The sequence below is a fragment of the Zingiber officinale genome, chromosome 4B, assembly GCF_018446385.1.
Source record: "Zingiber officinale cultivar Zhangliang chromosome 4B, Zo_v1.1, whole genome shotgun sequence".
In the NCBI taxonomy this organism is placed as follows: Eukaryota; Viridiplantae; Streptophyta; class Magnoliopsida; order Zingiberales; family Zingiberaceae; genus Zingiber; species Zingiber officinale.
The window spans coordinates 11,360,661-11,375,251 of record NC_055993.1 but is presented as its reverse complement, the minus strand read 5'-3'; the positions used below and the strand labels follow the sequence as shown (position 1 = coordinate 11,375,251).

Genomic DNA, 14,591 nt, shown 5'->3' with positions numbered 1-14,591 from the left:
CAAAGACATTGGTTTTTGCTTAAAACCGTTGTTGTTCCACCGATGTCTATGAGAGTTTTTGTTGTAGTGAAGGTTGAGTGGTACTACTCTTGGACTAAGACATTAATTAAAATGAGTTGTCAGTAACTCAATTAATTAGTGGACATTTGATATCTTAAACACAGAGAGACTAACACACTCATGATAAGAAGGAGCCCAAAATGTAATTTGGGATTGGTGCGGTAGTGCAATAATAACTCTCTAGTAGAATGAGTTATTATTGATAAACTTGAGTTGTGTGTTCGGGACGAACACGGGATACTCAAGCTCGTTGGAAGTCCAAAACCAATTCTCCTCTAGGTCCCTGCCGTAGCCTCAATGAAGCCTTAAATCCACTCATGAAAAGCCCATCTTGGTGTCCAAGAAGGGGGCCGACCCATGGCTTGGTGACCAAGCCAAAGGGGCCGGCCATAATCTCCTTAAGGTGGTCGGCCACTTTTAATTTAAAGGGTGTCTACCACATAATTCAAATCATGAGGGGTGTTTTGAATTTTTAAAATCTTTTCTTTGTAGATATCTACAAGTTTTAAAAGAGAGATTTTGAAATTTAAAACTTTTCTTATTTGAATTAGGTCACATGGTTTAAAAGAAAGTTTAGAAGTTTTAAAACTTTTCTTTTTTAACCATCCTCATGGTTTTTAGAAAAAAGGAAGAGAAGTTTTAAATTTGAAACTTTTCTTATTTGAATTAGGTCACATGGTTTAAAAGAAAGTTTAAAAGTTTTAAAACTTTTCTTTTTTAACCATCCTCATGGTTTTTAGAAAAAAGGAAGAGAAGTTTTAAATTTGAAACTTTCTATTTTTGTAACTATGTTAAAAAAGGAAATTTTATAAGAGAAGTTTTAAATTTTAAAACTTGGTTTTAATTTTTTAAAACTTTCTTTTTTTAACATTCACATAAGGAAAGAGAGCTTGTAAAATTTTATAAGAGGATTTCTTTTTTTATAAAATTTTATAAAAAATTATTTCTCTTGATGATGATGTGGCCGACCACCCTTGCTTGGTGTCCAAGCAAGGGGCCGGCCATTAAAAGCATCCAATCATCCATGATTCAATCAATTGAATCAATGATTGATGATTGAATCAATCAAGAGGAAAGAAAAGGAAAAATAAAAGAGGAAAAAGAAAAAATAAGAGGAAGATTTTAATTTTTGTAAAAAGTCTTTCCTTATTTACCTTGGGCAAGTAATATAAAAGAAGGGGAGAGGATGTATTATCAATTCTTATTCTCTTGTTGAGCTCTCTATTGTGGCCGGCCCTCTCTCCATTCCCTTTCCCCTTGCTCTCTTTGGTTCCTTGGTGGTGGTGGTGGCCGGATTTTAGAGAAGGAGGAAGAAGGCTTTGGGTGGTGTTCATCTTGGAGGATCGTCGCCCACACGACGTCCAAGAGGAAGCGAGGAATACGACAGAAGATCTCGAGGTTATTAGCATACAAAGAAAATGTATAACTAGTCATTGTTTTCTGCATCATGCTAGTTATTTTTCCTTTGTATGAATTCCAAACACAAGAGACATTAGATTCTAGTTTTTCGAATTTGTAATTCGAGTTGTGTTTTTTAATTTTTCGAATTTGTGATTCGATTGTTCTTTTCTGTTAAACCTAATGTTATTTTAGGAAATTAAATATTAAATTTCTATTAAAGGCTTTGTCGAGGCAGTGGTAGATGATCTCATACCCAAGAAGGCCTAGTACCTCGTCATGTTTGACCTGGGAACCGATTTTAGAAATAAATATTTAATTAACTTTATAACATAGGTTGATTTGGATCAATAGTGTTAAGTTTCGCTTGCGATCCAAATCTAAATCATTAAGAACAGATAAGTTAAATTTGGAATCAATAATGTTAAGTTCCGTTTGCGATTCCTAATTTAACTTCTAAAGAACACAATAGGTTGTTTAGGAAAGTTTCGACACTTGTACAAAATTTTTGTACAGTGGAACTAGTACGATCTTCCTAGGACCAACCAACAGTTACATCCTAATATACACCTTATCTTGGGTCTCAATTTTCTCATATCAGCAAACTGAGCTTTTCTGCTTACTAAAGACTATGCCCTATTCTTTTTTACTCCAATAGTAGCCCCTATTGTTTCAGATTATCCCTCTGAAGTTCAGCCTCTGACTGCTCCATCACATACAACAGAAACTCAAACTCAATCCTCTGACGCCACTCGTCAGTGTACTATCAAAGGGACTTGCAAACAGTCTTATCTTCTGTCAACTTGTGAACTCGCTTTTTCTGAATATCAGGAAAACTATACTACTTGGCTAGACAAGCCCAATAAATGATTCTATTTGGGATATTCTTAAGGATTTGATCTTCCCAAAATAATCACTTCAGACAATCAATATCCATTAATCAGATTTAGACTCTCTTGTCTCTCGATTAGAAAAATTAAAAATTATTGACAACAATTCAACTAAATACTGGGAACGTGACAAAGTATATTGTAAATTGGCAATAATTAACCTTGACCTAACCATTAAGGCGCAAAATTTAAGATAAATAAATTGGGAAACAGGTGAACGCAAAACATATATCCAATAATTATTACAATTAGACGTCATTCAGAGATCTACCTCCCGACAAAGAAGCTCAGCTTTTATAATCGATAAAGAAGCTGAACAAAAATACGATAAATCCCAAATAATCTTTAATTATAAAAGATTACTTTATAACTATTTATAACTATAGGAGGACAGCTATAATATACATGGACAGGGTGTTCTATGAATATATTCTCATCTCCAACTTAAGCGCGTGCACTTAAATATAGAAAGTCAAACAGTTGGAAGCTGGAAAAGTAGTGGCAGGTGGATGTGAGAATGGAAGCTTGAAAAGTAAATTAAGTAATGGCAGGTGGATGTGAGAATGGAAGTCGTATATATAATTAATTAAATTTATTGTATTAATGTCTTACCTGATTTTACAAAATGCATAAATAATAATGATCAAATATAAACGTATATGATTCACATGTATATAACTTATTATTTATAAGTCACATGGGTCCAAACTGAAGAACGCACATTTGAATGATTTTTTTTTTTGCCATTAATGTCATTCAAGAATTGAATCTTGGCATGTGATGAGTTTTAGAATACGTATCCATTATCACACCATTTGGATGTAAGAGTTTTAAAAGAAATAATATCCAAGCAAGGGTTGACTGACGGTGGTCATATAAAGTTTGTCTTAATTCTAACTTTTTGTAGGTATTGTCATTAAGATACAAGAATCATTGTTTAACCTTTTTTTATATATAGCTTTGGTTTTTAGGTATTTCTTTTTATTGCGTTTAACTATTTTTGGGTGGAATATTTAAGTGTTCCTATCGGTGGAATTGATTCTCTTTCTTTAATTAAGCAAATAGGAATATTTTGGAATACGTATTATATATATTGGAATCATGAAATGTGCGTGTGTATAAATAAAATTTTAACTCGATTCAATCTTCCATAATGTTAGAAGAAAAAATAAAATAAAAAGTAATTTTCTTCTATTTATTTGACGTTTACAAATGAGGAAATCAATAGTTGGTGATTCCTGTTGTACATTTGTTTTGTTTCTCTTTTGCATCACTTTTCGTGGAGAGAGAGAGGGATGGAGGAAGCTCTGCTCGGAAACAATGGAGGCCGAGCCGGCAATTCGGAGGAGGACATGGAGGAGATTAGGAGCGTGAAGCAGTTCGCTCGGGCGTGGGCGGCGGAGAACAAGCGGCTGTGGTACTTGGCCGGCCCCTCCATCTTCACCTCCGTCTGCCGCTACTCCCTCGGCGCCACCACCCAAATTTTTGCCGGCCACCTCACCACCCTCGAGCTCGACGCCGTGTCCACGGAGAACATGGTCATCGCCGGCCTCGCCTTCGGCATCATGGTCATCACCGTTTGTAGTTTTATTCACATTCTTTAAAATCAACGATGAAGTCCTTTTGCTTTGTCCGTCGTTTTTAGCTCATTTGGAATCCTCGACTCGATCGTCCCTGTCTCCGCCTTTTAAGATTTACCATTGATTGTGTGATTCTCTGTTTGGCAAAAATGGCAGATGGGGATGGGAAGCGCCCTGGAGACGCTCTGCGGGCAAGCCTACGGCGCGAAGCAGCACCACATGCTCGGCGTGTACATGCAGCGATCCTGGCTCATCCTCCTCGCCATGTCCGCTTGCCTCCTCCCCATCTATCTCTTCGCCACCCCTCTCCTCCGGTTCCTCAAGCTGGACGACGACATCGCCGTTGTCACCGGCCGCTTCGCCATCTACATGATCCCCCAGCTGTTCGCCTACGCCCTCAACTTCCCCATCTCCAAGTTCCTGCAGGCGCAGAGCAAGGTCATGCTGATGGCCGCCGTCGCCGCCGTCGCCCTCGTCTTCCATGTCTCCTTCACTTGGCTCCTCGTCGTCCACTTCCGCCTGGGCCTCGCCGGCGCCGCCGTGTCGCTCAACCTCGCCTGGTGGATCGTGGTGGGCTGCCAGTTCGCGTACATCGCTATGGGCTACTGCCCCGGCGCCTGGAACGGCTTCAGCTGGTCGGCCTTCACTGGGCTGGGATCCTTCGCGTGGCTCTCCATCGGATCCGCCATAATGATCTGGTAGTTAATTAAAGATCAATCCAATGAACTCCAAGCCGCGATTTGCCAACGATCTGCAATGATTTCTGACTGTTTCGATTCGCAGCCTCGAGTTCTGGTACTACACGTGTCTCATCGTCCTCGTTGGCCATTTGAAGAATCCTCAAATTGCAGTCGCCGCAGTATCCATCTGGTCAGTTTGACCTCCCATATTTTAAAATATTAAAATTTCCTCCTCATAATATATAAACTAAAACAAAATCTCTCTTTTTAAAAAAAAAAAAAAATTATTTTAAACCTTCACTTTGAATCTCCATATTTGTTGCAGCAACAACATCAATGGGTGGGAGTTCATGGTGTTCTTCGGCTTCAACGTAGCAATCAGGCAATTATCCAAACACGCGAACTCACTCCCCTTCCTTGGCTCTGTTTCCTTGACCAATCTGTTGTTAACGATATATATATACATGCACGCAGCGTGAGGATATCGAATGAGCTGGGAGCAGGGCGGCCGCGAGCGGCCAAGTTCTCGATCCTCTGCGTCGTCATGTGGTCCTTGACGCTGGGCATCATCTTCTTCAGCTTGGTGGTGGCTTTCAGGGACGTCTACGGAGCTCCCTTCACCAACAGCCCCGAGGTGGTTCGCGCCGTCTCCAACCTCGCCGTCATCTTCGCCTGCACTGTCCTGTTGAACAGCATTCAGCCGGTGCTAACTGGTGCACTGTCCTGTCCTATAATTTGCTTGTTAATTAAGAGGACTCGAATGCATGTACAAGTGACTCGAGTTTAATTTGTTTGTCTCGGCAGGGGTGGCAGTTGGAGCAGGGTGGCAGTGGCTGGTGGCGTACATTAATATGGGCTGTTACTATTTGGTCGGGATCCCAATGGGATGCTTGCTGGCATTCTATTTTGATTTAGGGGTTAAGGTATGAAACTTGAATCGATAAGTTTAATTTCAAGCACCACCATTCATTTAAAAAAGAGAAAAAAAACACACACTAGAATAGCATCAAAGTTTCCTATATATACCAGTATATTTCAACCGTTTACTTAAAAAGGATACAACAACTAGGATGAATTAGATAGATCTTCATAATATAGCTGAGCGATTTGGCTTTTAATCCCGATCATTCATTCATCTGCAAATGGTCGGCGTTAAATTGGCAACGGATCATATGGGGATCGAGTTTGTACGTGATTTTTCTGCGAAAGAATTAAAAGCCAAATCTTTCATCTGCAATTTTAGTTTTTGAAAATTGACTTGTGTTGAATGAACGTAGGGAATGTGGAGTGGCATGCTGACTGGAGTATGCATGCAGACTGTCATTTTAATCAGCATCACGGCGGGAACCAATTGGACGATTGAGGTAAAGTCTTTCACTTTTACTCTGCTGCCAACAATCAAACCATGAGCATTTCACCAAAACTCACCATTCATAATTGGAGGTATCTGAACAGTTTGTTTTTTTTGTTACCCTCATTTTGTCAGGCAAGGGAAGCAAGTTCTCGAATAAGGAAGTGGGCAGGCGGGGATAATGAAACGAGGGATAATTCTGCAGTAACTGAGGGATCTGAAACGCTTTCATAATCATATTAAATTATGTTTCAGAGACAATAGGTTCATTTTGCAAAAAGAATCTCAACAAGATGAGCTGTTGGAATCACAAGGTTTTCTTGTCGTTATGTAACCAGGAGATTTTGATCAGAAAACATGTAGCAGTTACATGTAGTTCTAATCAGAAAACATGATAATGTTAAAACTGAAACCATGTTGAGGGCTTGCGTATCAGCGTCCATTATGATGGACAACGAAGAAATGAATCAGCATGCAGAGGTCAAGCTGGGTTATTGTGATGCTTTGCCGATCGACTCCACTCAAGACTAGATCGACGAAGAGGGCACCAGCTGAGCTGTGGGGATTTATGCAGAGGCCAACACTATAGAGTTGCCACCCACTCAGCCTTCTCTAGTTCCCAAGTTAGTCCCTGCTAAGTCCACCGAGTATAACGTGCCTCTGCGCCTTCATTGCAAAAGACGCCGACCGGTTGCGTCTACAGCCCCGACTCCAAGAACTGCCATCTCAACTCGTCCACCGTCCGAGTGAGGGGAGAACTCAACTGTTGTTAGACCCGAACCGAGCCACGGACTCCTACTCCCTCTAATCAGGCACTAGTGCATCCCTCCATGTCGACCAGCCCCCTTGCGGCTCCACTTGTCTCTTCTTTACCCTCTCGCGAGGAGGGCCCTATGTCCCAAATAACCTCCAAGTCCACCCCAGAATCAAGTCAATTTCACACAGGCCAAGGCCTCGCAGAGTCAATGCCACGCTAAGGCTACCTTCTCAGATCAGCTAGTTATGTACCAACCCCTCTGAGCCCCTATCACCCTATCACACCATCAAGATAAAGGGTCAAGTGGCCCAAGTTTGGGTAGATTGCATGGCGCATACGATCGAGCGCCCCCCTTGAAGAATTGGTCAGCCGCTTTGCCCAAGACATTACAGGGGTAAGCATTCTCCCTCACCTAAATGTTTTTATACTTTACAATTTATCTTAACTTGTTTTCTTTCTGTCAATTTTGGGCAGCAGGGTTGTCTATATGCCAAAGGTTGGCAGAGTTAAATCATGCCAACCAAACTTTGAGGGCTTCTGCAGAGGAGGTGGGAACCTCCCAAGCCCTCACCGAACAACTCCAAGAAGAAGTGGAGCATCTGAAGAAAGAACTGGGGGACCGAAACAAACTGCTGCTAAGAGTCGAGCGGATCCTAACTAAAGAAAAGGACAGAAGACTCGCCCAAGCAGCCTCCATGGAAAGATTTGTGATGCAGTGATAAAGAGGGCCCATTAAGTACAGGTCAAATGATGAATGTAGCAGACGTGGAGGTCAAATTGAAGGAGTTCAACAGCAAAGGGTCGGACGCTGAGGGGCCAAGCAGATCTCTCCAGCAGTGGTCGTTCGGGCATGTATTGCCCGATCGGCAAAGGGTTGGTCCAAGTGAAGGGCTCGTTCAGCCAAGATCATTAGACGGTCGTCACAAAGCAAAGGAGTGTGCGTATGACCAGAGCGTTAGTCCGGTTGGGTGGAAACAAACTATCGAGACATGTCACCACGTGAAAGAGCAGCCGAGTCCGGCCGAGCAGAAGAGTACTCAGCCAAGCAGCTATCCCGCTTGGCCGAGCAGATGGATCACTGACGTATCATTCAGGGAGATAGCGTTGCTGACATAAGGCATGGGCAACAGGAGGATTGTGCGATGGAAGCTTCTACTATCTTATCAGAGATATGCATGCCCTGTTAAGGTATGGTGTCAGAGACACTTTCTTGACATGTCCTTTCATAGGATAAATTGGAGAATGTTCCCATGATCAATTGGAGAACGTGCTCATGTCTCGAGAGAAGTGCGCACGTCGCACACTAGGGCACTATATAAAGGGGATCCATAGACCAGCGGAGGTACACGTTCTTCACTATTCACGCCTGTGTCTCCATCTTTTTCCTCTTTCCGATGACTGACTTGAACATCAGAGGGCCAACGTCGGAGACCCCTTTCCTGGCTCGGCACTGACGTTTCTTGTATTGCAGAATGGAGCGGAGTCTACATCTAGTCAACATAGTAGCTGCAGTTTTAATGTTATATATATATATATATATATATAACCGTAAGTGACATCTTACATAGATGATATGACGTGGCCAAAATTATTATTTTTTATTTCCTTCTTTCATCTATATGTAATTTTCTTCTCTCCTGTATGTAAAATTGTGCTCTTTTTTTCAAAACAATATTGCACAGTGCTATTTTACAATACTAATGTGGTGTTGTTTTAAAAAAAAATAATACCATGATGATAGTGGTTTAAAAAAATTAGTACTAATGTGATCACTTTTTTTTAAAACACCAACATGTTGTTGTTTTTAAAAGAACAACACCATTTTTTTTTCAAAATAACACTGATCCGGTGATAAGGATAGGGGGGCCCACATCTGTAGAGGTCAACGACACGTAGAGGTTAAGGTCAGAGGTCAACCTACGGGTTGGGCCGATCGGAGAGGTCTCATGACCGCCCGGCCAGGAGAAGTCTCATGGTCGTTCGGCCAGGATCACGCCAGGGCTGGTGCGAAGACAGCTCGACCGTGGGGTCGGGCTTCCGACACTCATAAGTTGCCAAGTGCAGAGAAATTGCCGAGCTGAACGGCATGTCCGCTCGGCTGAACTACAGCTCAATCAAGGAAGCATTCTCACTCGGTCCGGCCTGCCCTCAGGCCCGAGCCTTACGATGCCGAGCGGCTCTTCCGCTCGACCCAAAACGGACTAGGCGCAGAAGGGGACAAAGGGAGCAGCTGAGGATATCCTTCTCGAGACGTACATCGTCGACAGGCAGCGTGGCTGGCGGCTGGACCGGACAGAGAATCGTACGGTAGAAGTTTCCACTGTCACGTCAGAGATATGACCGAACGATTGCGGCATGGCGCCAGGCACGCTTTTCTGACAAGGTCATTCCAGGTATGCTTTGAGGAGCGTGCACGCTTTGGGATGCGTGCATGCATCCCCCGGGAGTCCTATATAAGGACCCCCATGCTTCGACGGAGTTATGCATTCTACATCACTGTAGCTACAGTCTTCATTCCCATCACTCTGCTTCAATCTCTTCCTGCCGAAGTTGACTTAAGCGTCGGAGGGTCGTCGCCGGGAACCCCTTCCCGGCCCGGTTTTGTGCTTGAAGGTTTCTACCGGAGGCTCACACCAGTCGGAGGATCGTACGCCGCCAACGAGAGCGCCACTTCCCCAGCGTATGTCGACTCAGCACTCGGACAGGATCAAATTAGCGCCGTCTGTGGGAACGCACCTGAATTCGAGCCGAGGAGATGGAAGAAGCTGGACGCCAACTCATGGTGACGCTCTCTCCCGAAGAGCTCGACGCACTCATCCAAGCGCGAGCTGCGAAGATGGTCGAGCAACAGCAGAAGGCCGAAGACGAGAGGATAGCGCAGCAGGCCACCTCAGTTTCTGTTGGCCGAGCGGCGATGGAGGACCGACCGGAGCAATACTCTACTTGGGCACAGAACAAGGGACAGACCGGTACACCAGGAGATGCGCCGCCTACCCCTATCCCATTTCATCGGGCACTATTCTAGATTCCGTCAGAGCTGACCCTAGCCAACCAGGGGTCATCCGATAAAGCGCCCCGTGCAGGACGCCAGGAAGGAGAAGGCACCGCGGGCTGAGTCATCCCCCGAGTGAGTCAATCGCCAGTTCTCCGAGGCGATCTTACAAGACCCTCTCCCAAAGCATTACGCTCCCATATCAATCGGAGAGTATAACGGTACAACCGACCCGGATGACCACCTCGGTAAGTTCGATAATGCCACTACTCTCCATCAATACACCAACAGAGTCAAATGTAGAGTCTTCCTCACTACATTGCCCGGTTCGGCACAACGCTGGTTCCGGAGGCTGCCAGACGGATCGATTCAGAGCTTCAGAGGCTTCCGAACGGCATTCCTTCATCACTTTGCAAGTAGCCGACGTTACCAAAAGACCAGCGCCAGCCTCTTTTCCATGAAGCAAGGGCCAAGAGAAACTCTCCGGAGCCTACATCCAATGCTTCAACCAAGCAGCTATGGACATCCCCGCGGTCTCGTCCGAGACAATGATGCATGCTTTCACACAAGGCTTAGTCGACGGAGACTTCTTTCGCTTGCTCATCAGGAAGCCGCCCCGCGACTATGACCACATGCTGAAAAAAAACAAATGAGTATATTAACGTAGAGGAAGTGCAGGCGACCCGAAAGAAGGAAGCACCAGCCGAGCCTTCGGTCCTGACCGAGCGGAGACCACACACCAGCCAGCAACCGCCAAGAGGACCACGCGCCGAGGGGATGAGGCCACATCAAGACTCCAGGTCACCCGTCGTTCAGCACATTGCAGCCGAATGGCCAAGGCAAAAAGGCAAGGTATGGACGCCCATGTTTTGCAGAATCCATCAATCAGCTACTCACAACACTTGAGACTGTCGGAGTCTCCCCCCGGTCAGCTAACCTGAGCCAAGGAACTATCGCCGCCGATCACCTTCACTGGACAGGCGGGTTCATCATCACAACACTGAACGGCGAATGGCTAGGCATTCACTCGAGCAGCATCATCGTCAGCCAAGGGCCAACCCCCGAGCCTCACAAGAGCGAGCGAGACCATTCGCTCGGGAGGAGGAAAATAAAAGCAATGCAGCTCGGGGCGAAATCAACATCATTGCCAGTGGACCGACGGGAGGTGACTCGAATCGGGCCAAAAAGTCACACGCCCGGCAACTCAGGATCCACTCTATTGGTTGTAGTCAAGAACAGGCATCCAGACCCGAGATCAGCTTTGGTCCAGGGGACCTTGAGGGAGTTGAAGTATCCCACGATGACACCCTCATCATCCGAGCGGTAATAGCTAACTATACTATTCACCGCATATTTATTGATACAGGCAGCTCGGTGAACAGTATTTTCAAGAAGGCGTTTGAGCAGCTTCAAATTGACCGAGCTGAGCTATTGCCCATGACGACCCCGTTATATGGGTTCACTGGCAATGAAGTCCTTCCGATTGGGCAAACCAGGTTAGCTATCTCGCTAGGAGAAGAGCCACTTCGGAGGACGCCGACCACTAACTTCATCGTGGTCGATGCCTCCTCCGCCTTCAATGTGATATTGGGACGACCAACCCTTAATGAGTTCCGGGCGGTCATCTCAACCTTTTGCCAAAAAATCAAATTTCCCGTGGAAGATCGAGTGGGAGAAGTCTGGGGAGATCAGCTGGCGGCCCGGTGATGCTATGTGGAGATGGTCTGACCCGAAGCAAAGTCCGCTCGGAAAGCACCGAGCCTTGAGGTAAATGTTATAACTAAAAAAGCCCCCTACTTTGGTTTATGAAGAAAAGGAGAAAGTACAGATTCGGGAAGGTCAACCGAAGGCCATCACATTCATTGCGTCCGATCTGGAAGAAGAACGGAAGGAAGAGTTGGTCAGATGCCTCCGGCAGAATCACGACGTCTTCGCGTGGTCAACACACGAGCTGCCAGGTATCTCGCCAGACGTCGTGCAACACTAGCTCCACATCCGGATAGACGCTCGTCTCGTCAAGCAGAGGAAGCGGGACTACAGTGCCACGTAGAACGTCATCATACGGGCGGAGGTCGAGAAGCTCCTGGAGGCCGGCCACATACGCGAGGTACAATTCCCGAGTTGGTTAGCGAATGTGGTACTGGTCTCTAAGCTTGGCAACAAATGGCGGGTCTACATCGATTTCCGTGATCTAAACAAGGCATGCCCAAAGGACTTCTACCCTCTACCCCAAATTGACCAGATGGTGGACTCCACCGTTGGATGCGAGCTGATATGCATGCTAGATGCTTATCAGGGGTACCACCAAGTGCCGCTCGCCCGGAAAGACCAAGAGAAAGTGAGCTTCATTATGGCGGACGACACCTATTGCTACAACGTAATGTCGTTCGGACTGAAGAACGCAGGGGCTACGTACCAGCGACTCATGAACAGGGTGTTCCGAAAGCAGATCGGGCGAAACCTAGAGGTATATGTTGATGATATACTCATTAATCACTCCGAGCGGCTGACCTCTATGCAGATATAGAAGAAACCTTCTGGACACTGCGGACGTACGGGGTCAAGTTGAACCCGCAAAAGTGTCTGTTCGGAACAAAAAGTGGTCGTTTCCTAGGCTACATAGTCATCGAGCGAGACATTGAAGCCAACCCTAGCAAGGTCAAAGTGCTACAGGATATGCCGCCGCCCAAAAACTTGAAGGAAGTCCAACACCTCACGGGTCGCATAACAGCACTATCCTGATTCATCTCCAGGACGGCCGATCGGAGCATGCCTTTCTTCAGGATCCTACGTCGAGCGACCAAATTCCAATGGGATGAGGAATGTGACCGAGCATTCGAAGAATTGAAGGCCTACCTAAACTTATTACCTGTATTAGCTAAGCCATCTGTCAGCGAGCCTCTCCGCATTTATTTGTCTTCAAACGAGCACGCGGTCGGTTCGACACTAGTCCGACAGAATGGCGAAGAACAACCAGTGTATTTCCTTAGCCACATTCTAAAGGATGCTGAGTCTCGCTACACTGGTCTTGAGAAGCTTGCCTTCGCACTTGTTCTCGCCGCTCGGAGGCTCCGACCCTATTTCCTGGGGCATACGATCATTGTCAGGACAAATAGTCCCTTAGGCTGAGTTCTCCTGAACCCCGAGGCGTCTGGGCGATTGATCAAATGGACCACAAAGCTCAACGAGTTTGACATACAGTATCAACCTCGGACGGCTATCAAGGCGTAGTTGTTGGTAGACTTCGTCACTGAGGTACACAATCCCAAGCCCGAAGCCACCTGGAAGGTGTACGTAGACAGATCGTCCACTCGGCAGGGAAGTGGGGTTGGCGTGCTGCTAGTTTCCCCCCACGGAGAACGGATGCACCTGTCCGTGTGGCTGGACTATCGAACAACCAATAATGAAGCAGAGTATGAGGCGCTAATAGCAGGGTTGCAAGTCGCTCGACATGTGGGAGCTAGCAATGTTTTGATTCATTCAGATTTACATTTAGCCGCTCAGCAACTTTCGGGAGCATTTGAGATAAGCAACGTCAGGCTCAAACTTTATGCGGAAGCCTTCACAAAACTAAAAGCCGGTTTCCGAGAGGTGCTGATACAGAAGATTCCCCGAGCGGAGAATCAGGCTGCAGATGAGCTGGCTAAGCTAGCCAGCTCGATATCACCAATCGTCATCGAGCGGCCAGTCGAGCAGGTGTCTCTGGTCGCCCACATCGACCGAATGGAGGGGCTCACATTCCCAAACGACTGGCGGACAGCCATAGTGGAGTTCCTAAAGGCAAGAGCAACACCGCCCGGTCGGGAGGAAGCGCATATGCTAAGGAGGAGAGCTGGTCGGTTCGTGCTCATCGGCGACTAGCTTTACACAAAAGCATTTTCCAGGCCCCTGCTCAAGTGTGTCAGTCCGGATGACATGGACTATATCCTACAAGAGGTGCACCAAGGCTCGTGTGGTGGGCATCCGGGCGGCCGCTCGTTAGCAAGGAAGATTCTTTTGGCCGGTTATTTCTAGTCAACTCTACAAGAAGACACCGCTCAGATTGTCGCCACGTGCCTATCTTGCCAGAAATACCATAACTTCTCACATCGTCCTGCGGAGGAGCTAAAGACGTCCACAGTATCCTGCCTGTTCGACCAATGAGGCCTCGACATTGTGGGACCATTTCCAATGGCGACCGGACAACGAAAATTCTTGCTAGTAGAAGTGGACTATTTTTCCAAATGGATTGAAGCCGAGCCGCTAGCTAAAATAACCGAGGAGATGGTCAAAAAATTTATATGGTAGCATATCATCTGTCGGTTCGGCATTCCGCGGAGGCTCATCTCCGATAATGGGAGGCAGTTCTCGGGTCAGCAACTCAGGGAATGGTGCGAGGGGTACGACATCCAGCAAGCCTTCACTTCTGTTGCGTATCCCCAGAGTAACGGGCAAGCTGAAGTCACCAATCGGGAAATCCTATGAATTCTTCGGGCTCGGCTCGACTATGAAGGTGGGAGTTGGGTAGACGAGCTGCCCGGTGTTGGTTAGTCCTAAGAAAACGTACCGGTTCTACTGTATAAAGTTTTTTGTACAAGTGTCGAACCTTTCCTTAAATAACCTATTGTGTTCTTTAGAAGTTAAATTAGGAATCGCAGACGGAACTTAACATCATTGATTCCAAATTTAACTTATCTGTTCTTAATGGTTTAGATTTGAATCGCAAGCGGAACTTAACACTATTGATTCAAATCCACCTATATTATTAATTTCATTAAATATTAATTTCTAAAATTGGCTTCCAGGACTACATGGCGAGGCACATGGCCTTCTTGGATATGGGAGCAACCACCACAGCCTAGACAAAGCCTTTTAAGGAAAGCTAATATTTAATTTTCTTAAAT

The 14,591-nt window shown here is 45.8% G+C and overlaps 2 protein-coding genes across 2 annotated transcripts; both read left to right on the top strand.

Annotated features, from left to right (window-relative positions):
* The first annotated feature begins 3,643 nt into the window (after positions 1 to 3,643).
* Positions 3,644 to 6,193, top strand: LOC121978107 (protein DETOXIFICATION 33-like). The gene is made up of 8 exons (XM_042530487.1): positions 3,644 to 3,916; positions 4,085 to 4,626; positions 4,712 to 4,798; positions 4,934 to 4,990; positions 5,083 to 5,321; positions 5,413 to 5,531; positions 5,886 to 5,972; positions 6,095 to 6,193. Exons 1-8 carry the CDS (start codon positions 3,644 to 3,646, stop codon positions 6,191 to 6,193), a joined length of 1,503 nt encoding a protein of 500 aa, XP_042386421.1.
* Positions 6,194 to 13,071: 6,878 nt separating this feature from the next.
* On the top strand, positions 13,072 to 13,569 carry LOC121978106 (uncharacterized protein Mb2253c-like). Its single transcript, XM_042530486.1, has one exon. The coding sequence runs from the start codon at positions 13,072 to 13,074 to the stop codon at positions 13,567 to 13,569; it is 498 nt and encodes a 165-aa protein (XP_042386420.1).
* Positions 13,570 to 14,591: the final 1,022 nt, after the last annotated feature.

Coding starts and splice junctions, on each gene's coding strand:
- LOC121978107 (XM_042530487.1), top strand. CDS start 3,644: ATGGAGGAAGCTCTGCTCGGAAACAATGGAGGCCGAGCCGGCAATTCG. Junction 4,627..4,711: donor GGATCCGCCATAATGATCTG/GTAGTTAATTAA, acceptor TTCGATTCGCAG/CCTCGAGTTCTGGTACTACA. Junction 5,322..5,412: donor CATTCAGCCGGTGCTAACTG/GTGCACTGTCCT, acceptor TTGTCTCGGCAG/GGGTGGCAGTTGGAGCAGGG.
- LOC121978106 (XM_042530486.1), top strand. CDS start 13,072: ATGCACCTGTCCGTGTGGCTGGACTATCGAACAACCAATAATGAAGCA.